At 48.4% G+C, this 27,127-nt stretch overlaps 1 protein-coding gene across 1 annotated transcript; it reads left to right on the forward strand.

Annotated features, from left to right (window-relative positions):
* Positions 1-909: 909 nt before the first annotated feature.
* Positions 910-27,127, forward strand: LOC140730049 (dapper homolog 2-like). The gene is given in 5 exon segments (XM_073050195.1): positions 910-1,301; positions 13,755-13,797; positions 13,800-13,886; positions 21,998-22,279; positions 25,415-27,127. Coding segments are annotated over 5 exon segments (2,148 nt in total). The 5' UTR covers positions 910-1,070; the 3' UTR covers positions 26,920-27,127.

Genomic DNA, 27,127 nt, shown 5'->3' on the forward strand with positions numbered 1-27,127 from the left:
TTTATTATCACAGTACGTATACTATATACAACACTGAGATTTACCTTCTAACAGACAGCCACAAGAACCCATTAAAAAAAAGACCATCAAACCATAAATCTGTGTATATAAACTTCCTTATATATTTCTGGTGTTTTTGTTATTATTGTTTTGTTTTTTTTGTACTGTATTGAATCTGAAGTAACAATTACTTTGTTCTTCCGGATACGACAATAAGTAATCGACAGTCTTTTTTTACCCCTCTCCTGCCTTCTCCCTGTAACCTTTGATGCCCTGTGACAAACTGCATTGTCAGAAGGACGTGGAAGCTGTAGAGAGGGTGCAGAGGGGACCCTGAAAGGGACAGCGTGTGGGAAGGTCGATAGATAGAGCTAGGACGCTTCTCTTTGGAGGGACGGAGGAAGAGAGGAGTACATGTTAAAATAGATGGAGTGGATAGACAGAGACTTCTTCACAGGGTGACTGGGGGAAAGTTTAGGGGTGCCAGAGGTAAGAACTTTACACGGAGAGTGGTGAGCCAGGGGAACCGCTGGAGGTGGATATATTAGCGGGTTTTTAAAGAAACTCTTAAATAGGCACATGGATGATAGAAAATATTGAGGGTTGTGTAGGAGGGAAGGGTTAGATTGATTTTAGAGTAGGGTGAAAGATCGGCCGAAGGGTCTGTACTGTGCTGTAACTTCCGATGTGACCCATCAAGCTCCGCTTTAAAGTTTCATCTGCATCAGGGTCGGCACAAGGCGGGATGGGCCGAGCGGCTGACCTTGTTTTGTACAGTTCTGTGCCGTTTCCTTTAGACGGGCTTGTGTTGGGACTGTTTGCCAACCCAGCTGGGGAGAGCCGAGGCAGATCTGATGACGCTGGGGGTGTGAATCCGGCCTCGCCAATTGAGACTGGGAGGGCAGGGACGATTGCAGAGACCGTTTCAAGCAGGTGATCTTCCCCCGCTCAGTTTACAGCCAGGGCTCTGAAGAGTTAAGTGCATCTTTTTGTTCTCCCGTCTCCAGATCGGCCGAATCTGAGGTCCGCTCCCCACCCCTCCTTCTCTCTGTCAGTGCCCGCGGCTCGGGATGCTGAACAGAGAGCGCCGGCTCGCCCCTCCGCCCTGGGCCGCCTCGGATCGCGGCAGAGTCGGCGAGAGGCTCCAGGCAGCCGTGGCGGGTCTGCAGGAACTCGAGCTTCTGAAGGAGCGGCAGAGGGAGCTGGTCATGAGGGCGCTGGGGACCGAGGCTGCCCCGGCGCAGGTAGGCGCCGAGGAACAGCGGCTGGAAGCCACCCTGAGCGCCTTGAAGGAACAATTGGTAAGGACCTCTTTTCCAGCTTAAAATGGTCCTCCCACGGAGAGGCGGCTCTAAAAATCAGTATCTACAGCAGATCGTGTGACAAACGTTAGTATTTATATAGGAGTTTATATAGAAGTGCCCTTCAAACGTTTCGCTTTTACTTCATACACCGCGAACAAACTTGAGAAAGATGTCTCTCCATAAAGTTTGTTAAAAAGAGAAGAACAGCCGGAGCAGTCCATTCGGCCCACAATGATGTACCGAACCAATTAAACTAGTACTCAAACGGTCAATTAACCTCATCTCTTCCTACGCAATGTACATTTTTCTCACTTTCGTGTGCCTATCTTAAAAATCCTTAATGTATTTGCCTCTTCCGCCACTTCGGCTCATCACCGCTCTCTGTAAAATGAAACTGGCCCCTCGCATCTCCTTTAAAATTAGCCCCGCTCATCTTAAATGCAAGCTGCCTGGTATTAGGCGTTTCAACCCTGGGGAAAATAGTCTATCAGATCTCCCCCTCCCCCTCCGCCACTCCGGAGCAACAACCCGAGTTTGTACAGCCCCTCGTTATAGCACTTGTGTGACATACAGTTATACAAAGTATCTTTGTCTCAATTTCATATTGCATATTTAACTCAAATCTTCTTGCTAAATGTGTCAACCATACATTGTTAAACGTAGACAGAGCCCGTCGAAACTACTTTGATCAGTTTTAAAGACGCTGCGAGCGAAGTTTTAACCCCCGTTTGCCGAGGTGCTCTGATACCTCCCAGACTGAGCAGACCAGCGCACTTCAAAGTGACCACGGGTTCAACTGGGGTTTGTGCCCGCGGAGAGGTTGAAAAGTGCCGACACAATGCAAGTCTTTCTATCGTTTAAAGTCTGTTCAGGAACTTTAACCCTTTCACCTCTGTGCTTCTGCGTTATATGCTCGGAAGGTACTGGTGATAAATAAAGTGAATTTCGCGTCTGATTCTGGATGGGAATTTCAGTGTTTGAATGCAACGATTAAGGGGAGCATGAGGGGGAGCTCCTTCATCGGAGAATGTGCAACGAGCTGCCAGCACTAGCGATGGACGCGCAGTAACATTTAAGAGAAATTTGGACAGGCACATGGATGCAGGTCGATGGGACTAGGAAAAATAATAGTTCAGGACGGACTAAGATGGGCTGAAGGGCCTGTTTCTGCGCTGTACTGCCCTGTGGCTCTATACCTCAGACTGGAGTGCCACCAGGGTTTATAAAAACTCGCTGGACATCCGCAGATTATCGATTAGTCACTGAATACCTCGCAGTTTTATGTGTCAGAATCTCACCATAAGGCATAGGAGCAGAAATGAGCCATTCGGTCCATCGAACCTCTGCTATTCCATCCTTTATTATCCCTTCTCCCCGTGACGCCCTGACTAATCAAGAACCTATCGACACGAGTGAATCTGCAGATGCTGGAGATAAATAAAAACACAAAATGCTGGCAGAACTCAGCAGGCCAGACAGCATCTATGGGAGGAGGTAGTGACGACGTTTCGGGCCGAAACCCTTCATCGATGCTGTCTGGTCTGCTGAGTTCTGTCAGCATTTTGTGTTTTTAAGAACCTGTCGACGTTGGCTTTAAAATATAGCCAATGACGGCCAGCTCTGGCAGTGAATTCCACCTTTTCGGGCTGTTCTGAATTGATTTCTCTTCACTCTTTCCTTGGTAGTGAACACGTTCACGAGATTTAACGTACAAAACACCTTAGGTTTCAGTAGCTCTCAGTCAAACGGTGCCAATAAATGGGTCGTCACTCGGCAGTTGAATAGTCTGTCGAGACTCAATCCACATCCGCGCTAACACACCCAACCCGTCAACAGTTCATTAGCTGGGTGTGAATGCTCGGCGGGTCGCCCGGACCCGTCTGTCTCCTTGTTCCGCATGAGATCACGGAAACCTATGGAATACTGAAAGGCCTAGTTAGAGTGCAGGAGTCTAGGAGCAGAGGGCACAGCTTAGAACAGAGGTACATTCATTTATAACAGATGAGGAATTCCTTTAGCCAGAGGTGAATCTGTGGAATTCATTGCCAAAGGCGGCTGGTGGAGGCCAAGTCAATGGCTGTGTTTAAAGCAGAGGTTGCTAGGTTCTGGCGTCAAAGGTTGCAGGAGAATGGGATGAGGGAGATAATAAATCGACCAGGATGGAATGGTGGAGGGTACTCGATGGGCCGTATAGCCTAATTCTACCCCCGTGTCTTGTCTTATGTTCATCCTCTGCAAATGCGCATTCCACCAGCCCCCAGCCTCATCCCCATCCCCTCCCTTAGCCTTCCCACTGAGGTTTCCCCTCAGTAAATGCCAAAACTTCCTTGAGAGATGCTTTTTATGTGGCTCTCCTCCAGTCCCCCGCTAAAGAGAATCACTGTCAGGTCCATTGTCACTGCTGCAGGTCGCGAAATTTGTAGTAGAACAGTGCGCTACAGAAAATAAACCGCTATAAATTACATCAAATAAATTAAAAGCATAAATTAGGATAATTAGGTGTACAGAGTTACTAGGATTTACTAGGATGTTACCTGGGTTTCAGCACTTAAGTTACAGAGAAAGGTTGAACAAGTTAGGTCTCTATTCATTGGAGCGTAGAAGGTTGAGGGGGGATTTGATCGAGGTATTTAAAATTTTGAGAGGGATAGATAGAGTTGACGTGAATAGGCTGTTTCCATTGAGAGTAGGGGAGATTCAAACGAGAGGACATGATTTGAGAGTTAGGGGGCAAAAGTTTAAGGGAAACACGAGGGGGTATTTCTTTACTCAGAGTGATAGCTGTGTGGAATGAGCTTCCTGTAGAAGTAGTAGAGGCTAGTTCAGTTGTGTCATTTAAGGTAAAATTGGATAGGTATATGGACAGGAAAGGAGTGGAGGGTTATGGGCTGAGTGCGGGTAGATGGGACTAGGTGAGATTAAGAGTTCGGCACGGACTAGGAGGGCCGGAATGGCCTGTTTCCGTGCTGTGATTGTTATATGAGTGTGAAGGGGAATAGTGTGCCAGTCTTCACTGTCCGTTCAGAAGTCTGATGTTGCAGGGGAAGAAGCTGTTCCTAAAATGTTGAGTGTGGGTCTTTTGGGCTCTTGTACCTTCTCCCCATTGGTAGGAATGAATAAAGGAAGTGTCCCAAAAGATAGATGCCATCTTTTATGGCCTTGATGGCCGGGAGGGTGGTGCCTGAGATGGAGCCCTGGGCAGTGGAGCCCCATGCCAGAGGGTGATGGAGCCCCCATGCCAGAGGGTGATGGAACCCTGGGCAGTGGAGCCCCATGCCAGAGGGTGATGGAGCCCCCATGCCAGAGGGTGATGGAACCCCATGCCAGAGGGTGATGGAACCCTGGGCAGTGGAGCCCCATGCCAGAGGGTGATGGAACCCCCATGCCAGAGGGTGATGGAGCCCCATGCCAGAGGGTGATGGAACCCCCATGCCAGAGGGTGATGGAACCCTGGGCAGTGGAGCCCCATGCCAGAGGGTGATGGAACCCCCATGCCAGAGGGTGATGGAGCCCCATGCCAGAGGGTGATGGAACCCCCATGCCAGAGGGTGATGGAACCCCCATGCCAGAGGGTGATGGAGCCCTGGGCAGTGGAGCCCCATGCCAGAGGGTGATGGAACCCCCATGCCAGAGGGTGATGGAGCCCTGGGCAGTGGAGCCCCATGCCAGAGGGTGATGGCTCTCCATGGTACACCTGTAGAAATCCGCCAGAGCCTCTGGTCACGCACCTCATCTCGTCAAACCCCTCACGAGGTACAGCTGTTTCCACACCGATTGTTGGGCCCAGGGTTGAGCCTGGTTTGTAGGTGCAAACTTCCTAAGGGACGAAACAAAACAGGAGCAGGAGTGGGCCACTTGGCCATCAAACGTATCCCTCCATTCAAAATGAACTACTCTCGTCTCCTGATCTGTGCCAGTTTTCCTTCACCCTCCACTCCATGATTTTTCAAAGTAAAGATTGTCTGCCTCTTACACAGGAACAGGCCCTTCAGCCCACAACATTGTGCTGAACCATCTAAAAAGCAAATTTAAAAAAAACAAAAACTAGTCCCTTCTACCTACACAATGTCCATATCCTTCCACCCCGAGTATAGGCATATTCATGTGTCTATCTAAAAGTCTCTTAAAAGCCTTTACTACCAAACCAGGCAGCACATACCAAGCAATTTACCCATCACATCCCCTTTGAATCCGCTCCTCTCACCTTCAATGAATTCCCTCTGGTGTCAGACATTTCTATAAATACCTCCAATAGTATACCCTTCACAGTCATCTAGGGCAGAAGATTTGAGGGGCTCAACAACCTCTGAGAAGTTCCTAAATGGCCCAGTTTTAAATGACTGGCCCCTGATTTTCTAACCATTTGCCCTTGTTGGAGGTTCTCCCACATTGGAAACATCTTGCCATCTACCTGGTCATACCCCCTAAGGTAGTTGTATGTTTTGATGAGGCATCATGACCAGCATGGTTAATGTGGGCCGAAAGGCCTACTCCACCGTTGTACCGATCGATGTTTTAAGCTCCCCCCCCTTTTTCTTTTGAACTCCAAATAATAAAGATTAGGCAGATTGTCACATGTACATTGAAACACACAGTGATATTTGTTGTTTGTGGCGATGATTAACACAGCCTGCAAGTGCCACCATGCTTCCAGCACCAACATAGCAAGGACACAACTTACTAACCTGAACCCGTACGCCTGCAGTACGAACGTGAGAGGAAACTAGGGGACCCAGGGAAATCCATGAACATACAGACCAGTTACAGGCAGCAGCAGGAGTTGAACCCTGGTTTTATGATCGCCCGTCTTGTAAAACATTACTTTGTCTTTAAATCCAAATTGTAAGTTGGTTGGTCATTTTCATTGTCACATGTACAGAGAGTACAGTGAAAAACTGTACATTCGCTCTTCTCTTGCCCCCTCCGTCAAGCAGAAGGTACAAAACCCTGGAAGCATGGCCCACCAGGCTTCTACTCTGATAATTGAATGTTCCTGTGAATGTTAAGATGGACTCTTGACCTTACAATCTACCGCGTTGTGACCTTGCACGTTACTGTCTGCTCCGCACTTACTTGTTCTGCAATGTCACTGTCTTACTTTGCTCTACCTCGATGCACTGTGTAATGAGCAGTGTGCAAGACAAGCCTTTCACTACCTCAGTACAGTAGTAGTAAACCACTCCCAATTCCATCACTTTCCAATTTCTTTGTGAGGAAGTGCAATGGAGGCAAATGCTCAGAATCAGGTTTAATATCACTAACATACTGAGAAATTTGTTGTTTTGCAATAGCATTACAGGGCTATATATATATATATATATATATATTGCTAATTACATCTGAAATTTGATAGCAGTGGGTAAGAAACTGTTCCTGAAATGTTAAGTGAGTGTCTTCAGACTCCTGTACCTCCCTTGGTGGTATCACTGAGAAGAGGGCGTGTCCTGGGTGATGGGGTCCTTAATGATGGATGCTGCCTTTCCCAGCATCGCCTTTTGAAGGTGTCCTGGATGCTGGAGGGACTAGTGCCCATGATGGAGTTGGCTGAGTTTTCAAACCTTTGCAGCTTTTCCGATCCCGTGTCGTGCTTCCTCTTTTCCAGACAGTGATGCAACCAGTTAGAATGAGGTAGGTTGGGAGATCCAATTCCTTTAGCAACCTCTAATTGGACTGTATGGGACCTGTATCAGCTTCCAAGGGTGGATATAAAAGATATTGTGACCACCTTGTTAGTGAACCAGGAGTTGTCCAAGTGTGCTCACTGGGGTAAATGTACAAGATGATAAAAGGCATTGATCAACTTTTCCCAGAGCGGAAATGGCTAACAACAGGAGACATAACTTTATGGTGATTGGAGGAAAATATGGGGGGGGGGAGGTGTCAGTGGTAAGTTCTTTCCACGGAGAATGGTGGGTGTGTGGGATGCTGGTCGTGGAGGCAGTTGCATTAGGGACATCTAAAAGGCTCCTGGATAGGCATGTGGATGATAGAAAAGTGGAGGAGGGAAGAGTTAGAGTGGGTCAAATGGTGGAACAGAGACAGAATAGTAGAGCACAGTACCGTTTAATCTAACCTGTCCCTCTCACGTAGCCTTCGAATTTTCCAACATCCATGCTTAAAGATCTTAAAAACTGATGGTGCCTTGTGATTTTTTTTAATTGTAAACAGAATGGGTCACTATGATAGTGTGTTTTTGTTGACACCAGAGTCCAGAATCAAAATCAGGTTCATAATCACATTCTTGTATTGCAGGACATTTGTTTAGTGTTAGCAGTACTAAACAAGACATAAACTTACCATAAACCACAGAATAAAGAAACTGTGGAAAAGAAAGGAATAGTGAGGTAGTTTAGCCTTTTACTCTAAACCTGTCACCTCTTCAGTTTGGTCTCATTCAAACTGAGGGGAAAAATGCTTGCATGTATTTACCCTATTTATACCCCTCGTAAATACGTAAACCTCTATTAGATCTCCCCTCATTCTCCTACCCAAGCCTCAACTTCTCCCTGTAAGTTGGGTCCTCAAGTTCAGCAACATTAACATCTACAGGAATTGGCAAGAGTCTTCAGTGACAGAACCAAATTTCCTCAAACTCCTAGTGAAGTCTAGTGTGCCTGTCGTGTGATTACATCAAGATGCTGGGCCCAGGATGGATCAGCTGACCTCTCCCGACTCCACCTTCAATTCCTTGGTCTTACCGACGTTGAGCACAAGGTTGTTGTTGCAACACCGCTCAAGCAGCTGATCGGTCTCGCTCCTGTACGCCTCCTCATTGCTGTCCGAGACATCTCGCACAAAAATGAGATTCTGAAAATGAATTTTTGTTATGCTGAGCGACTGATTTAAAAATAGGATGGGGTGAGAGGGAGCACCCGCTACCATCCACCTCTCTTTGTTTTGTCGCTCAGGCGCTCCAGGGAGGGGGTCGGGCCTTGTCTTGGTTCAGCTGGTCGAGCAGCCGACACACAACATCCGGGGTTCCGTTCTGACCTCTGGTGCAGTTTGAGTGGAGTTTGCACATTCTCCCTATGACCGACTGCACAGTTTTCCTTCGGACCGTCAATATTCCTCCTACATCCCAAAGTCTGGGAAATTGGTGGGTAAGTAGGTCGCTGTAAATTGCCCCTAGGGTGGATGGGGGGAATTAATGGGGATGTGTGGAGAATAAAATGTCATCTGTGTAGGATCAGTGTACATAGTTCCCTGAAGGTGGAATCTCATGTGGATAGAATGGTGAAGAAAGCTTTTGGTATGTTAAAATTGTACAAGGCGTTGGTAAGGTCGAATTTGGAGTATTGTGTACAGTTCTGGTCACCGAATTATAGGAAAGGTGTCAACAAAATAGAGAGAGTACAGAGGAGATTTACTAGAATGTTACCTGGGTTTCACACCTAAGTTACAGGGAAAGGTTGAACAAGTTAGGTCTTTATTCTTTGGTGTGTAGAAGGTTGAGGGGGTACTTGATAGAGGTATTTAAAATTATGAGGGGGATAGATAGAGTTGACATGGATAGGCTTTTTCCATTGAGAGTAGGGGAGATTCAAACAAGAGGACATGAGTTGAGAGTTAGGGGGCAAAAGTTTAGGGGTAACACGAGGGGGAATTTCTTTACTTAGAGAGTGGTAGCTGTGTGGAACGAGCTTCCAGTAGAAGTGGTAGAGGCAGGTTCGGTAATGTCATTTAAAGTAAAATTGGATAGGTATATGGACAGGAAAGGAATGGAGGGTTATGGGCTGAGTGCGGGCCAGTGGGTCTAGGTGAGAGTAAGCGTTCGGCACGGACTAGAAGGGCCGAGGTGGCTTGTTTCCGTGCTGTAATTGTTATATGTTATACGTAGAACACTCCAGCACAGTACAGGCCCTTCGGCCCATGATATTGTGCTTACCTGTTAAACTAATCGTCCCATCCACATAGTCCTCTATTTTTCTGTCATCCATGTGCCTATCTAAAAGGTTACTAACTGTCCCTAGTGTATCTGCCTCTACCACGTCCCCTGGCAGGGCATCCCACACACTCAACCACTCTCTGTGTCAACAACCCTACCTCTGATGTCCTCCTCATACTTTCCTCCAATCTCTTTAAAATTATGCCCCCCCCAGGGAAAAAGTCACTGGCTGTCCACTCATTCTGACACTTGTCATCTTGTACAGCTCTATCAAGTCACTTCTCCTCCTCCACTCCAAAGAGAGAAGCCCTAGTTCTCACAACCTATCCCCATCAGACATGGTCTCGAATGCAGGCAGTACCCTGGTAAATCTCCTTGGCACCTCCACATCCCTTCTATAACGAATCGATCAGAAGTGAACACAATATTCCAAGTGTAAGCAGATGGTTGGTGGTCAGTCTTGACCTGATGGGCTGAAGGGCCTGTTTGTGTGCTGTATCTCTCCAAGGCTGTGAGAGAGAGAGAGAGAGCGAGGACCTTTGGCAGTGTAGCCTCTCCTTATTTGGAAGTCATCCAAGTTGGAGGAGGGGGGGAGGGAAGGTGTGAAATATTTCAAAGCATCTGGATTTAAGAGATTGTTTTACTGATGGACAGAAAAGATAAGATAAAAATGTTTAGGAAATGGAAATCCTCAGAGAAGAATGGGGCATTGAAGAGGAGGGAATGACCTCCGCAAACGTTGACTCTACCTGTTAATTAAAGGTAGACAGCGAACAATTGCCTTCCAGGCAAATCTATCTGGTTCACTGTGCCTAATTTAAACTCTGGGCTGACAGGTTCCAGATAACAGAACACTTCCAGGATGAACCAGAACCGTGTTTAATATCGCCAGCATTTGCAGTGGAAAGTTGTTGTTTCACCGTTGCAGTACAGTGCAAGATGTGAAATATAGTATAAATTACTGTAAGAATATAACAATGTACACAACAAGAGAGTGAAACGTGAGGTGGTGTTCAGGGAAAAAATCTGTTCCTGAAACGTTGAGTGTTCACCTTTAGGCTCCTGTACCTTCCCCCCTGGCGATGATATTGAGAATAGGACACGGCCAAATGGTGAGGGTCGTTAGTGGCACACCATCTTGAGGCACTGCCTTTTGATTGGTGGGCGGCTGGCTGAGTTCACAACCCTTTCCATTTCTACACTGGGGCCTCCATTCTAAACTGTGGTGCCATTGGCCAGAATGCTCTCCATGGTACACATGTAGAAATCGGCACGAGCTCCAAATCTCCTCAAGCTCCAAGTGAATTACAGAGGCTGGCACATTCCTGCTTTGTGGTTGCATCGATGTGTTGGTCTCAGGACAGATTCTCTGAGATGTTGACGCTCGGGCTCGGGACATTTTCCCCTTTGGTTTGTTCTCCTGCGTGGACATCTTCTGCCGGGTCAGGGAGGTATTCGCTCGGGGGGCTGGACCCCAAGTTTGTGCATCTACAACCCAAAGCGCTTGCTGGCAGAGCTCAGCAGGTCAGGCAGCATCTATAGAGGGAAAAGAGCAGTCGACAGTTTGGGCCAAGACCCTTCATCAGGACTGGACAGGAAGGTGGGAGGGGGAAGTGCATGTACACTTTTTATTGGAAGGTGCACAGTGAGTCATCAGTGTACAGGAGTGTGCCCCCCCCCCCCATCCCACACTCATAGACCCTCTCTACCCCTGGCTCTGAGGAACCACTGATACCCTCTAATACTGATCCAACAGAAGCACAGGAGTAGGAGAAGTGGGTAGTTTATCTTGGTTATTCCAGTATTTGTCCATATACTTCCCAAATATTGTGGAAAAGCTTGTGGAACTTTTCAAATCTGGTGGTGGTGGAGCTGAATTGCCAGTTAAACAGAGAAGTGTTTCACATTAACAAGTTCTGGTCACCTACCTAAAGGAGAGAGGTCAATAAGATTGAGGCGTGCAGGACAAAATTCACAAGGTGTTGAGCACCTGAGTTACAGGGAAAGGTTGACTTGGGTCAGGACTTTACTCCTTGACGTGTGGAAGAATGAGAGGAGACTTGATGGAGGTGTACACAATTCTGAAGGGTATAGAGTGAATATAAGCAGGCATTCTCAGCTGAGGTGGGGTGAGACTAGCAGTAGATTTGAAGGGTGAAATGTTTAAGGGGAACCAGAGGGAGATCTCCTTCACTCAGAGAGTTGTGGAACAAGCTGCTGGCGGACGTGGGTTCGATTACAACATTAAAGAGAGGTTTGTAAAGATGGCAGGGTTCTGGGGCCTCCTGCCATTTGATAGAAATACGAAGGTGGATGGTGAGGGTGCTTTAAGACCGATGCTGGCACTGCCGTTTGTTTTTAGTGGGAGGCCTGTGCCCATGGTGGAGCTGAATGGGTCTCTATCCTTTCTTCTCAGATCCCGTGCGTTGGCACCCGTATTCCAGACGGCGATGCAGCCAGCTCTCCGCTGTACATTTGCTAGACTCTTTCCACAAACCTCCTCAAGCTAATTAGACTGTTTGACTGAAGAGCTGGCAAATGCTGGTGATATGAAACTTGGGCCGAATGGCCTGTTTCATGCTGTGTAACTCTATGACTTGATGTCATGGAGACCGTTTGACTGTCTGCTGTCCATTTGGAGTTTGCACATCTTCCCCATGGCTGCCTGGGTACTGCGGTTTTGTCTGGGGAGGGGCTGCCAATTCCTCCCACATGCCGAAGATTCAGTCAAAGCTTTTTCGGTCTCGGTGCATTGTCCCCAGTGCGATGCGTGTCTGGAGCTTCATGGGGAATAGTTGAAGGGCAGGCTAGAGGGAATGGGATTGCTTTCATGGCCAGCAAGAGAACGATGGGCTGAATTGCCTCATTTTGTATGAAAATATGAAGTTGTCTTCCTGTGTTTGTTTACAAATGTGTCTTGTTGCTTCATTTCCTAATTTTTACACCCTAACTTTCTCTTTCTCCCTCTTTCACTCCATCCTCCCTTTCACTCACCCCCTTCACTTTCCTTCCATCTCTCCCCTCTTCCCTGTCCCTCCCTCCTTCCTCTCTCCCTTTGCTCTTCATTGGGCTTCCCCTTTTCTTTGTCTCCTCTCTGCCTCCTCCACCCTATCCCCCTCGCACCTGCCCTCTCTCCACCCACCCCCTTTCTGAAGCTGTAAATGGAGGAAGCTGAATCCTCTCCTCAGGTAATCATGATTAATGCCTTTGTTTTCTTGGAAATGAGATCAGAGTGATGATCTAAATTATCGATGACCGTTGGTATATCTTCAGGACAGTTCTGTGACCCCGGAGCCATTAATCAGGACTGTCTAGACTGGGACGCTCTGGCAATGCATTACTCAGTTCCCAGAGTGGACTGGGGTCATTGGAAAACTATAAACAAGACACGTGAGAATAATCACTTCACAGTCTGTCATTCTAAGGGGTAACTCCATCTCTTTTTTTTCCATCTCATTTGAGTAGTTTCATCTGGGGAAAGAGATTGATAACAGTTAATATTTCTGAAACAATAATCTCCCTTGACTACAGTGAGACCACTCATTCATTCACAACAGGGAAGGTGGGTATTCAGTAACCGAGCTGCACCCTATAATTCTTGTTTGCAAACTGCCCAGAGAAAGAGTGGATTAGGTCAAGAAAAGCTTTATTGTCACGTGCGCGAGTACGGTGAGGTGAAAGAAGATGACAAGCTGCTTGCAGCGTTACAGGCAAGGAGGACTTTCATTGACACGAGATGGTGGAAATGTTGGAATTGTATCTGTACCAGTAAGACCATAAGACAGAGCAGAATTAGGCCATTCAGCCCATTGAGTCTGCTCTGTCGTTCCATCATGGCTGTTTGGCTATTCCTCTCAACCCCGTTCTCCTGCCTTCTCACTGTAACCTTTGACACCCCGATTAATTGAGAACCTGTCAACCTTTGCTTTAAATGCGCTCAGTGATTAGGCCTGCACAGATGTCCCACGGATTCATCACCCTATGTACTAATGCGTCTGATGATAAACTTGATTACCCAACCCTTGAGCCTGCTCCTTCGCTTCCAAGATTGTTGTGATCTCCACGGACCTCTTTACCTTTCGCCGGGTTACAACACGATCCCACGTGTAAAACAAGCACTTGACCTTGAACTTGTTGCCGCTGGGTGAGGAGCTCTGGACTTTAACCTCGGTGGCCACCCTTGGGCAGCCCGGGTTCTCAAATCCGCAGAAAGCGCAGCGCGGTGCCGGGCCGTGAGTGGAACGCTATTACAGCGCTGCCAGCAACCCGCTTTCGAATCCAGCCGCTGTCCGTAATCTCCCCGTGACCATGTGTGTTTCCTCCTGGGGCCACGGTTTCCTCCCACATTCCAAGCACGTCCAGGTTGGTAGGGCTAGTTGGTCACATAAATGGCAGGCTCATTAGCTGGAAGGGGCCTGTTCCCGTGCAAATAACTGCCAAAAAAAAAGATGAGAGATATTTATAAAACTTTTTATTTCCTAGCAGAATACGAAGTTATGAACCTCGTTAACTTGCGTTTGTGTGTTTTTTTTTTCCCGAGTAACCAGTCCTCATTTGCTTTCCAGTCACACCTACGAAAACAAGATGTTGGGTTGAAGGTTCACCTGCAACACTGGACCGACAAATTAATGAGCTGAAACTGGACGTCAGCAAGGCATCTTCAGAGCAACTGGAGACCGACAGCAGGCCGAGTTCAGGTGAGTTTCGTGTAGTGTGAATAAGGGGCTCGGGGTTCCTGTATTGTACTATTCCGTACTCTAGTGGTCCGCTAACCTTTTTAAGCCCAAAGATCCCCTACCTCGGCCTTAGTGAAAGGCAAGATCGACCTACTAAATCGTTTAGACACACGCATGCGTACCGGGCAGAAGGAGCCCCACAACCTCGGAAACAACCTCTCTTTACAAACAGCTTTCCGTAGCGGGAGTATTGCTATATTACCATTATAGACAATAGACAATAGGTGCAGGAGTAGGCCATTCGGCCCTTCTAGCCAGCACCGCCATTCACTGTGATCATGGCTGATCATACATAATCAGTACCCCGTTCCTGCCCTCTCCCCATATCCCTTGACCCCGCTATCTATAAGAGCTCTATCTAACTCTCTTGAATGCATCCAGAGACTTGGCCTCCACTGCCTTCTGAGCAGAGCATTCCACATATCCACCACTCTCTGGGTGAAAAAGTTTTTCCGCATCACTGTTCTAAATGGCCTACCCCTTATTCTTAAACTGTGGCCTCTGGTTCTGGACTCACCCATCAGCGGGAACATGCTTCCTGCCTCCAGAGTGTCCAATCCCTAATAATCTTATATGTTTCAACCGGATCCCCTCTCATCCTCATTGGTATTAACTTATCTTTATAATGCTCACATTACACACACCTTTAATTCAATGTTTCATTATTTAATTTTATTTCAACATGAAAAATAAGTGAATAAAAATTGACTGTTGCACTCAGTGTGATGGACTGGGGCTGAATACTTTCTGCTAGTTCCCTGAAATTTGGCTCGTAACTACAGACAGCCAGTCTGAGACGGTCTGTGAGGTGTCTGTCAGTAAGACAGCTCCTGTACTTAGATTTAATAATTTTCATCTGTTGCAGCACAGCGCCCTCGCAAACCTCCTGACAGACTCAATATTTGAATGGACAGTTTCCTTTGTTGGACTGAATGTTGAACCTGCCACGTTTTTCAGGTGGTTTGTATTGGTAAACTTACTGAGACACTAATATAAGTTTCAGGGGTAGCAAGCTAATGACACTACTGTTGTTTGTTTCCCAGTTATTTTACATTTGAGGAATGTTTGAATTTAAAGCGGAGAAGTGAGCATTATAAAGATAAGTTAATACCAATGAGGATAATGGTAATATAACAATACTCCCGCTGCGGAAAGCTGTTTTTTTAGAGGAGAGGTTGTTTCCGGGTTGCGGGGTTTTGCTTCCGGTCTTTTCTGCCCAGTGTGCATTTTTCATTTTTTTTCTGGGAAAGTCTCAAAGATCGACCGGTGGGTCGCGATTGACTGGTTGGCGACCACTACTAAACTCAGCGGTCACTTTATTAGGTAAACCTGCTCGTTTAATGCGAAATATCTGATCAGCCGATCATGTGGCAGCAACTCGATGCACAAAAAGCACGCAGACATGGTCAAGAGGTTCAGCTGTTGCTCAAGACCAAACATCAGAATGGGGGAAGAAATGTGATCTTAGTGACTTTGACTGTGGAATGATTGTTGGTGCCAGATGGGGTGGTTTGAGTATCTCAGAAACTGCAGATCTCCTGGGATTTTCACACACAACAGTCTCTAGAGTTTACAGGATGGTGTGAAAAAACAAAAGAAAACGTCCAGTGAGCGGGCAGTTCTGTGGGTGAAAACGCCTTGTTAATGAGAGAGATTAGAGGAGAATGGGCAGACAGTAACTCAAATAACCGCACAGTACAGCAGTGGTGTGCAGAAGAGCACAGCACATTGAACCTTGGGTTCTACAGCAGCAGAAGGCCACTTCGCTGGCTACAGGAGGTTTCTAATAAAGTGGCCACCGAGTGTATATGAATGCTGATAGCAAATTGACTTTGAGTTTAGAACATTGAGCTGTGACAGCATTTTAAAAGTGGTTTATAGTTTTGCAGCAGGGTAGTGTAGCGATCAGGGTGCAATTTCAGCCACAGTGTGTTCTCCCTGTGTCCACGCCTGCTGTCCTTTTGGGTGTTGCGGATTCCGCCCACGTTCCGACGATGCAGGTGAGGCACACTGTGTTGGCACTGTAAGCATGACCATCAGATATAGGAAGCAGAATGGGGCCATTTGGCCCATCGAGTCTGCTTCACCATTTCATTATGGCTAACCCGTTTGCAGCTGCCTGTGGCACTGAATTCGGCAGACTCCCTCCCTCTAGCAAAAGAAATCCCTCCTCATCTCTGTCCTAAAAGGATGCCCCTCTATTCTGAGGCTGTGTCCTCTGGTCTTAGACTCCCCCTACCACAGGAAGCATCCTCTCCGCATCCACTCTACTGAGGCCTCTCAACATTTGATAGGCTTCAATGAGGTCCCCCCCGAATTCTTCTGAATTCCAGTGATGCAGACCCAGAGGCATCATATGGCGATGCTGCCAGTGGCACATCCTCGGACTGACGTGTGATGTGTTATGAGAAATGAGGCTAATACTTAATAGACACAGAGACACAGTGACAGACACAGAGAGGCAGAGGCACACACATGTAGAGAGAGAGAGAGAGATACACACACACACAAGCGTTGCCATTTAAAACGGAGTGGGGAGACAGTACTGTTCAGGCTCGGTGGGACAAGAAACCTGATACAAGAGCATTCACTGTGCACACAATTAGACTGGGCTGTGCAGACTCCAGTTCCTTCTTAGCCTGCTGCACTCTGCATTCAACAGAGGGAGCCCAGCCCTGAGCAAGTGTGCGATTCGCCCGCGAGGGTGCTGGGATTATCTGCTGTTCACAAAGCAGAGAAATAGGGCTGCTTTACATTGTGGTTCTGAAAGGGACCATTTGGCACAACAGCCCCGTGGTAGCTGACAGCAGAGAATTCCACTCCCAACACTCTCTTCCTCGATACCAGTACCTCTGCTGAGGCCTCCTTTGTCTCTGCTTCCACTGCCAGATTGCGACATGAAAATACCCTCGAGTCTCCACCCTCCGTGTTGCGTGTTGGCGCGTGGCCTAGTGGTCAAGGCATCAGACTAGTAACCTGAAGGTCACTGGTTCGAGCCTCGGCTGAGGCAGCGTGTTGTGTCCTTGAGCAAGGCACTTAACAACACATTGCTCTGTGACGTCACCGGTGCCAAGCTGCTTGGGCTCCTCGTGCCCTTCCCTTGGACAACATCGATGGCGTGGAGAGGGGAAGGCTTGCAGCTTGGGCAACTGCCAGTCTCCCACACAACCCTGCCCAGGCCCGCGCCCTGGAAACTCCAGGAGCCGATCCATGGTCTCTCGAGACCGACGGATGCCGCCACCACCACCCTCCGTGGGGTTCAGATACACTTCCAGCCCTCCAGATAACAGCATGGAAAGAGGCCAGTACTCCTAGCTTCAGTCACGCCTGCTCTCACCCTGTCTGCAGGGGGCATCGTTATAGGATTCCAGGGAGCAACTCAGGAATGGTGGGCAGTAATGGGAATCTCAGCCCCATCCGGAGTGGTCACAGTTGAACAGACTTCTTGTCAAGACGGAGCTGAGCTTGGCAAGGTCGTAGCTCAGACTTTGGGTTCGTAGGGATGGTTTAGGGAAGTAAGGGGTCAGAGTTGGAGTCAGGGTCAGAGACCAGGTTGGAGAGCTCCTTGATCGATTGCTGGTAGCTGGATTGACAGGTGCTGAGGATGAATGCCAGTAACAGCCATAGTTAAGCACAACCTGAAGCACATTAGCAGCGAGTTAGTGTGACACTATTGCTCGGGGGGGGGAAGAGTTTGGAGTTCAATTCGACTCCGTCTGCATGGAGTTTGTACGCCCTTCCCGTGAACGCATGGATTTCCTCCCACGTTCCAAAGATGTACCAGTTCTCAGGTCACTGTAAATTGTCCTGTGATTAGGCTGATTAAATGGGTGGTTTGCTGTGTGGAGTGGCTCGTTGAGCAGTGTTGGTTGTTTACAAGGGACGCGTGTGTCTCCATGTGTGTTCGTTCCTCAGTGTACTGGTGTGCAGGTGTCTCTGTGCATGTAAGACCATAAGATATAGAAGCAGAATTAGGCCACTTGGCCCATCGAGTCTGCTCCACCATTCCATCACCGCTGATTCAATTTCCTCTCAGCCCCAATCTCCTGCCTTCTCCCCGTATCCCTTCATGCCCTGACCAATCAAGAATCCATCAACCTCTGCCTTAAATATACATGAAGACTTGGCCTCCACAGCTGCCTCTGGCAAAGAATTCCACAGATTCACCACCCTCTGCTAAAGAAATTCTCCTCATCACTATTTTAAAAGGATGTCTCTCTATTCGGAGGTTGGGTCCTCTGGTTTTAGGACTCTCCCACCATAGGAAACATCCTCTCCACATCGCTCTATCAAGGCCTTTCACCATTCGATAGGCTTCAATGAGGTCACCCCTCATTCTTCTGAATTCCAGTGAATATAGACCCAGAGCCGCACAAGCCATTCAATCCTGGAATCATTTTCGTGAACCTCCTTTGAACCCTCTCCAGTTTCAGCGCATCCTTTCTGAGATAAGGGGCCCAAACCCTGCTCACAATACTCCAAGTGAGGCCTCTCCAGTGTTTTATAAAGTCTTGACATCCACATCCTTGCTTTTATATTTCTAGTCCTCTTGAATGAATGATAACATTGCATTTGTCTTCCTCACCACAGACTCAACCTGCAAATTAACCTTCAGGGAATCCTGCACAAGGACTCCCAAGTCCCTTTGCCACCTCAGTTTTTGTATTTTCTCTCCATTTAGGAAAATAGCCAACCCTTCCATTCCTTCTACCAAAGTGCATACACTCCCCGACACTGGATTCCATCTGCCATTTCTTTGCCTCTTTTCTTAATCTAAGTCCTTCAGTAGCCTCTACTTCCTCAAAGCTACCTGCCCCTGTACCTCTCTTCACCTATCACCTGTCCTGTACGTGTCTCTGTGCATGACTGTGTCTTATACCCATTTTAGTGTAGAAGATAGAAGGAGTCAATTTTAGAAAGCCCAGCACATTTATTTTTCAACATAATCCCCTCCTACATTGACACACTTAGTCCAGCGGTCTAGAGCATACGGATCTTGGACCTCCAGAAAGTGTCCACAGATGGGTGATTGATAAGTTCGTGACCTAAGGTAGAAGGAGATGAGTTATTAACTTCAAACTTTCTGCATTAACTTCAAACTTTCTGCATAATCACTCGAGTTGAACTGCATGTGTATGTAACGAGAGCTGTATAACTCATCTCCTTCTACCTTAGGCCACAAACTTATCAATCACCCCTTGTATATGTGTGAGTTTCACTTGGGGGGGTGAGTGAGTGTGTGTGTGTGTGTTTACACGCATACACCGCGGTGGGTCAGTCTGATCTCTCTGGCTGTGCAGAGGGTGGAGGTGTGGGGTCGGGGGGTATTCAACATTGATTGAAAATCGGTACAGGGACCTTGAAGTAGAGACAAGTCTGCACTGACATGGGCCAGCGGACTACCATCCGATCCAAGGATGCCTTGTTGATGCCCAGCTTCAGCTCGTTTGTTTGTGTGTGTCCCTGTGCTAATGTGTGCATGCACGTACTGGACGTGTTTCTCCTTTATCATTTATTTTCGACACACCAGGGTAACAGGCCGATGAGCCTTCGCCACTCAGTTGCTCCCATGTGACCAATTAGCCACCGAACCTCTATGCCTTTGGGATGTAGAAGGGAACTGCAGCACACAGAGGAAACCCTCGAGGTTCATGGGGAGGACGTACAGCGAACCCGGGTCACTAGTGCTGTAACATCCCATTTACTAGGATGTTACCTGGGTTTCAGCACTTAAGTTACAGAGAAAGGTTGAACAAGTTAGGTCTCTATTCATTGGAGCGTAGAAGGTTGAGGGGGGATTTGATCGAGGTATTTAAAATTTTGAGAGGGATAGATAGAGTTGACGTGGATAGGCTGTTTCCATTGAGAGTAGGGGAGATTCAAACGAGAGGACATGATTTGAGAGTTAGGGGGCAAAAGTTTAAGGGAAACACGAGGGGGTATTTCTTTACTCAGAGAGTGATAGCTGTGTGGAATGAGCTTCCTGTAGAAGTAGTAGAGGCCAGTTCAGTTGTGTCATTTAAGGTAAAATTGGATAGGTATATGGACAGGAAAGGAGTGGAGGGTTATGGGCTGAGTGCGGGTAGGTGGGACTAGGTGAGATTAAGAGTTCGGCACGGACTAGGAGGGCCGGAATGGCCTGTTTCCGTGCTGTGATTGTTATATATATATATATATATGTTATATAACAGTGTTCCGCTAACCGCTACGCTGTCCCCAGTCTGTGCTCGAGTGTGTGAGTACCTCACCACTGCGAATGGATCCGATATCTACTTCGAGATCTCTCTGCTGGTTACCTGTCCCTGTTGAACACCCACCCCGATGGGGAGATCAGACTGACTGCGGCACCCCATTACACCTGACTCCGTCAAGCCAGCCATTCCCTCCCTTTTGTTTGGTGACCTCATGTTGGACCTGGGTATTGTGTGCACAAGATTTATAGTAATCAACAGTGCTTTTCACTGCAAGTTCAGACCGTGTTTAACGAGCCAGTTTAAAAGCCCAGGCTCAAAGGGCTCTTTGTGTGGGGCTCTATTCCCAGAGGACAAGTGCACAGCACCTTCTTGCTTTAACTCTCCATGCGTTCCTTAATTAAACCCCATGATAAGTCCACACTGAGTGGCCACTTTATCAGTTACCTTTTGTACCTAGTAAAGTGGCCACTGAGTGTGTACTCGTGGTCTTCGGCTGCTGTAACCGTTCAAGGTTCGATGTGTTGTGCATTCAGAGAGGATCTTCTGCACACCACTGTTGTACTGTGTGGTTATCTGAGTTACTGTCACCTTCCTGTCAGCTTGAACCAGTCTGCCCATTCTCCTCCGACCTCTCGCATTAACAAGGTGTTTTCACCCACAGAACTGCAGCTCACTGGATGTGTCTTGTTTCCCACCATTCCCTGTAAACTCCAGAGACTGTCGTGCGTGAAAATCCCAGGAGATCAGCAGTTTCTGAGATACTCAAACCACCCCGTCTGGCACCAACAATCAGGTGATCTAAAGTCACTTAGATCACATTTCTTCCCCATTCTGATGTTTGGTCTGAACAACAACTGAACCTCTTGACCATGCTTTTATTCTTTGAGTTGCTGTCACTTGATTGGCTGATCAAATATTTGCATAACAGCGGGTGCACCGAATACAGTGGCCATGGAATGTATACTCAAAGGTTCATCATTCTGATTTTTATCATTTCTCGGCGATAATCTGAATAAATTTTCCCTATCATGTTTGTCTCTGTCAAAACACAAACTGCTGGAGAAACTCATATGGTCAGTAGCCTCTGTGGAGGGAAATGGATAGCTGACATTTCAGATCAAGATTCCAGATGCAGTGGCTTGGCCCAAAACGCCAGTTGTCTGTTTCCCTCCACGGAGGCTGCCTGACCCCCTGAGTTCCTGCAGCACTTTGTGCTCTTGTCTTCAGACCCCAGCGTCTGCCGTCTCTTGTGTCTCTTTGTCCTTGTCAACTCTGCTTTGAAGTCACTTATGAGATGATCATTACTGACGCACCATCTTCCTAATCCGGACAGCTCTCTGAGTCAATTAATGTCTTATCTCCCATCCAGGTCACTTTCAACCAGTTTAATGATCTTTCAGCACTGGTTATTGACTGACTAACCTGGACTGCATTTTCTCAGCCCGCTACGGCCAACGTTCCTCATCTCCCAGAAAACTTCACCTTGGTGTCCTTAGTTTTAGTTTTTCAACCTCTGAATCCATCCCATTTTCTCTCTCCCACCCCCCACCCCCCCATGCAATACACACACAAAAAACTGGAGCAGCTCAACAAGTCAGTCAGCATCCATGGAGGAGAATGAACAGTCGACATTTTGGGCCGAGTTCCTTCATCAGAACTGTTTCTCTCTTGTTCTTTCTCTACTTTCCTTTTCTCACTCTCTGCCTTTCTCCTCGCCTTTCCACCCGGTACCTTCTCGATTCCTGCCTTCTGAGCCGGTAATTGTGTTTCTCCCTTCTCCTCCACTGGACCCCATGGTGTCTGACTCCCCCCAAAGGAATTCCTTGTTGTTAATAATGGTCGGCAATGCCTCAGTGTTCCTTTGGTTCTGATCCACAGGGTTTTACGAGCTGAGCGACACGGGCTCCTGCAACTCCATGTGCAGCGATTCGCCCTGGTCCTCGCAGGGCAGCCTGGTGTACCGAGGCCAGCCGGGGCAGGGCAAGGGGAGCAGCCGGCCGGAGAGCCGACCGCAGTCGGCCGATGAGATCACCGTGCGGATGGCAGGCCTCGTCCCCCAGGGCAGGCGACCCGGCAGAGGGATCAAGACCACGGCTGATCCAGTGCCTCCCTTGAACTTCGGGAGGCTGGGATTTGCCAGGCCCAGACCGGTTTCCACAGGTAGGCCCATTCTCAGCCTTTCTTGAGGAACACTGGCAGGTAGCACGGGGCCTTGGCTGGTGGAGCCACTGCCTGACGACTGCAGGTTCTTCTCTGACCTCTGGCACTGTCCGTACGGATTCTGTGACTGTGTGGGCTTCCACCGGACGCTTCGCTTTCCTCCCACGCCCACGATCTGACCGTCCGCATACGTCTTGAGTTCCCATCTACCCAAGCCGATCTTTGCTCCAATACCTTGACACACAAAATAGTCAAAGGTTCTGATTTAAGATCGTTTAACGTCATTTCCAGTTCACGAGTGTGAAGGAGAACAAAATAATTGTTACTCCGGATCTGATGCAGAAGAAAAAAAAACACAATAAGATATCAAACACAATAACAATAATAAAAATACACAATAAATATAAATACATAAGAGAGCTTGTATACATAGATCGTATGACTATGAAATGTGGAGGGATGGGTTAGTGGGTGCCTGACTGCTTGGGGAAAGTAACTGTCTGGTGTGGATGTTACGTTGCTCCCAAGTCCCCCTCAAGCAGGGCTTCCCAACAGACCCCCAGGGTCCGTGGCATAAGCAAGGTTGGGAGCCCCCGCTCTAAAGGAAGAAATTTCTTCCTCATTTCTGTCTTTGAGGTGAAACCCTAATTTTAGAGTATAAAGCTGCATCTCATGGAAACAGGTCCTTCAGGACAACCCATCGATTCCAACACCCCAATGGCCTATGTTAAGACTATAACATATAGCAGCAGAATTAGGCCATTTTGGCTGATCCATTTCCCTCTCAGCCCAACCTCTTGCCTGCTCCCCATATCCCTTTATGTCCTGACCAATCGAGAAACTATCAATCTGTCTTAAATATACATAAAGACTTGGCCTCCACAGCTGCCTGTGACAAACAGTTCCACAGATTCACCACCCTCTGGCTAAAGAAATTCCTCCTCGTCTCCGTTCTAAAAGGATGCCCCTCTATTCTGAGGCTGCGTCCTCTGGTCTTAGACTCTCCCACCACAGGAAACATCCCCTCCATATCTACTCTACCAAGGCCATTCTCTGTTCAACAGGTTTCACTGAGGTCACCCCTCATTCTTCTGAATTCCAGTGAATACAGGCCCAGAGCCACACAAGCCGTTCAGTCCTGGAATCATTTTCGTGAACCTCCTTTAACCCTCTCTAGTTTCTGCACATCCTTGCTAAGATAAGGAGCCCAAAGCTGCCCACAATGCTCTGTGAGGCCTCACCAGTGCTTTATAAAGTTTAAACTTTATATATTCTCATCCTCTTGCTAACATTGCATTTGCCTTCCTTACCACAAGCTCAATCTGCAAATGAACCTTTAGGGAATTCTGTACAATGATTTCCAAGTCCCTTTGCACTTCAGATTTTTGGCCAATATCTCCCTGAACCTTCCCTGCCCACGTACCTGCCTAAATTCCTTTCAAGCATTGCAGTGCTACCCACTTCTGCCATTTCCTTGTTCCATCTATCCAGCATGCTCTGTGAGGGGGGTGGAATTCCACACTGGTCTCCTTTACATTTTCTTCACGCTGCCCTTCCCTGACAATTCCCCTTTTCTAAACCTCCCTTACGATTTTATATACCTCTGTGAGGTCAGCTCCTCTGTCTCCCAGGCTCTGGGGCAAATAAAGTCCCCAGAGTCGCCTTATAAGACAAACCCTCCAATCCCAGTGACGTCCTTGTGACTCTTTTCTTAACTCTTTCAAACTTAATGACATCCTTCCTTTAACAGGACAACCAGAGCTGCCCACAATATCGGGTGTGGATTCACCAGCACTTTCCCCTCCTACTCAAAGCCCTAACTCGGGGCAGCAATCCTCTCAGAGAGCGTGTGCCCAAATTGGGGATGAAGAATCTCGTGCAGACCATGGCAGAGATTATCATTACTAATGAAGTACAGCTTCTAATAATAATGGACTTTTTAAAATGAAAAACAATGAATCCTGTTAATTTTTTGGGTATTCATTGTTTTACTGTTAAAGAAAGTAGAGCATAGATAGGTTGAACTAAATTAAGTATTTTAGAACCCTGTTCAAAAATTATTGGTCGTTAAAATAAACAAATTCAAAAACGACTTTATTTCTGAATAGCGTTGTTATTGTAACCATTTACTATCCAAATACTGTTGTGTTCAGCGGGTGGGGGAGGATTTAAAAACGTACCATGCCCTCGTAACCATCTGGCTGGTGTGTGACATTTCCTCTGAAAGCATCTCACCGATGTCGGGTTGTAAATGAATCACTTGCAGTTTCATTTGGCAGTAAAGATGATCGTTAGGTGCCTTTTTTATTAAGAGTGGGGTTTAAAGAGTCGCGGGGGTGTTGGGGGGGCACTCCCAGCAATATTTTTGGCACAAGCCACTGGGTTGCTGCCCCTGTAGAAGCAAAGAAAGCAGCTGAGCCGAACGGCTGACCCACCGTCCTGTCTGCCTGCCCGCCTGCACTGCCGCTTTCACGTGTACCCCTCGCTCTCTCTGGTCTGCATCACTCAGATCTATCGGGAGGTATAGAGCAGTACACACAATGTGCTGGAGGAGCTCAACACGCCAGTCCCAAACTTCGACCGTTTGTTTCCCTCTGTGGATGCCGCCTGACCTGCTGAGCTGCTCCGGTGCGCATTGCTTTGATTTATTTAACGCCTGATCAAAGTGCTCTATCGAAGTACTACACATCGTACAACTTTGACATTGATCTCAGACACAAACATTTTAAAAACGAAAGGCTGACAACATTCAATGTGGGGAGAGGGGACACAAAACATTCAGTGAAATTGTTGTTTGCGTTAACAACAAGTGTGGTCTGAGGGTGTGCCCGGGATGGGTTTTGCCCACAATGTTCAGCAGAACCACACGGGTTGCAACAAGCCCGTCCCTCCCACACACAGGACCCCAGCCCCAGGACAGTCTGCCTCAGGGCCTCTGACCACCAGTTCTATGCTCTCAGACTTGTAGACACGAGGCCTCCTACCTCCGCTCCCCGGCTCAGACTCTCTGACCTCGCAAGGACCCTGCTAGTTAGACAGACCCTGGTAAGCGGTGGCCTCTAGCTCTGGGGAAGTTGTGAAACACGGGCAAAGCAACATCGTGACGTGTTTTTCTCCTTCTTGTCCACGGTCCAGGTGACTTGGAGCGATTTCTACCTCTGCAGAAGGAGTGTAGATCTTCTGAGCAAAAGGGCACCCGGACTGATAACGTATTGGACTGGAAGTTTTGTTGCAACCTGGTTTCCAAGAACGGCGGCGATGTCTACAATTACCCCAGCCCCCTCCATGTAGTGGCTCTACAGAGCCCTCTGTTTAGCCTCTCCGGCAGGGTACTTGGAGTGGAAGATCAGTACTGCCTGCCAGGCACGGCACTGACCTGTCTGGAGAGCAAGCTGGTGCCCACTGGCTGTTTAAATAACCAAACCGAGAGAGCCCAGCTCAACAGGGCTGTGAGTCCAAATGCCGTGTGTGAGGGGATGTTAGCAGGTCCCAGTGAGGCCCAGAAACATGTCTGCGTCTATAACAAAATCAGGGGGAAGCTTGAGAAGATGCCAGTGCAGTGCCGGGGGGACAGTGGGCTCCAAGGGGAAACACCTGCCAAAACTAATCTGAGCCACAGGGAGCTAACTGGCAGTGCGGATATCTCAGCCCCGAATGGTCGGCTGGGAGGGGATTCTGAGGTGGCTGGTGGTGATTGGCAGCTCAGGCCGGCGGTTAAAGGTTTGTTTACCTCAGCCTCCTGTTTGGGCCTACGAGTGGCTCATGGAGCAAGTTCCTCCTCAAGCCTGCCCAGGGCTCAAGGGTCAGGCTCCTGCTTAGGCCTATCCACCAACCAGGGAGCAGGCAACTGCTTGGGCGTACCCACTACCCAAGGAGCAGGCTCTAGATATGGCCTAGTTGATTTGTCCATCAGCAACCAGGCTCCTGGCTTGCCTGGCGCTGACACTTCACATGGGATGGGCCGGAACAGGCAGTGTGGCGTGACTCGGGACGGCTTTGTCCAGGCCCGTTTTGTGGGCCCTGAGTCCCAGCTGCGACTGCCAAGGTGTCCCCCCAGTGGCAAGGCCAAGGTGACCAGGATCAAAAGGAGGGGCAGTGGAGTGGGGCCAGAGGCTGTCCTTAGAGCCGCGACAGAGGGGAATCGACCTGGCAAACGTGGCGCCCAGCTGCAGTGCTCCCCCCCTACCTGTGTAGGCCGGGAGCTGGCGATGAGGCCTGGCCCACCCCCTGTGGACCGGGTGGCTTCGGGACGCCGGCCCGCCCCACAGCGCCGGGTCGGGAGGAGACTCTCTGGGAATCGTGGGGCCTGTGCCGGGCGGCGGCGGGAGCTGGGGAGCCGCCTCTCCGGCTTCAGCGACTCAGAGCAGTCTGACCGCGGCTCCCTCTCCCGCTCTGCCGTGGCCAGCAGCCGCAGCAGTGAGAATGAGTGCAGCGACCACACGGCCGACCGCTTTGGCGATGCCGAGTCCAGCGGCAGCGACTGTGGGCAACCGGCACCCCAAACCGGGGACCAGCACGCCCTCGGGAACCGCGGCCGCCGGTCGGAGGCCAGGATATGCCGGATAAAGGCCTCCCGTGCCCTAAAGAAAAAGATCCGGAAATTTCAACCTGAGGCTTTAAAGGTTATGACCACTGTGTGAGGAGATCTCACGCTGGGCACTGTTGTGTAGCTAACAAAAGAAATTGCCCTTCAGCTGCAGGGGAAATCCAGTCACGGACTGTGTTTGAACTCTGCTGCAGCACGAGACCCTTTGCCAGAGACTGTTCCTGGTCCTATGTATGATAACTATTGTCGCTTTTTCAATTGTTGCAAAGTGCATTGTAGAACAAGGTGAATAAAATTGCTCT

The sequence above is a fragment of the Hemitrygon akajei genome, chromosome 7, assembly GCF_048418815.1.
Source record: "Hemitrygon akajei chromosome 7, sHemAka1.3, whole genome shotgun sequence".
In the NCBI taxonomy this organism is placed as follows: domain Eukaryota; kingdom Metazoa; phylum Chordata; class Chondrichthyes; order Myliobatiformes; family Dasyatidae; genus Hemitrygon; species Hemitrygon akajei.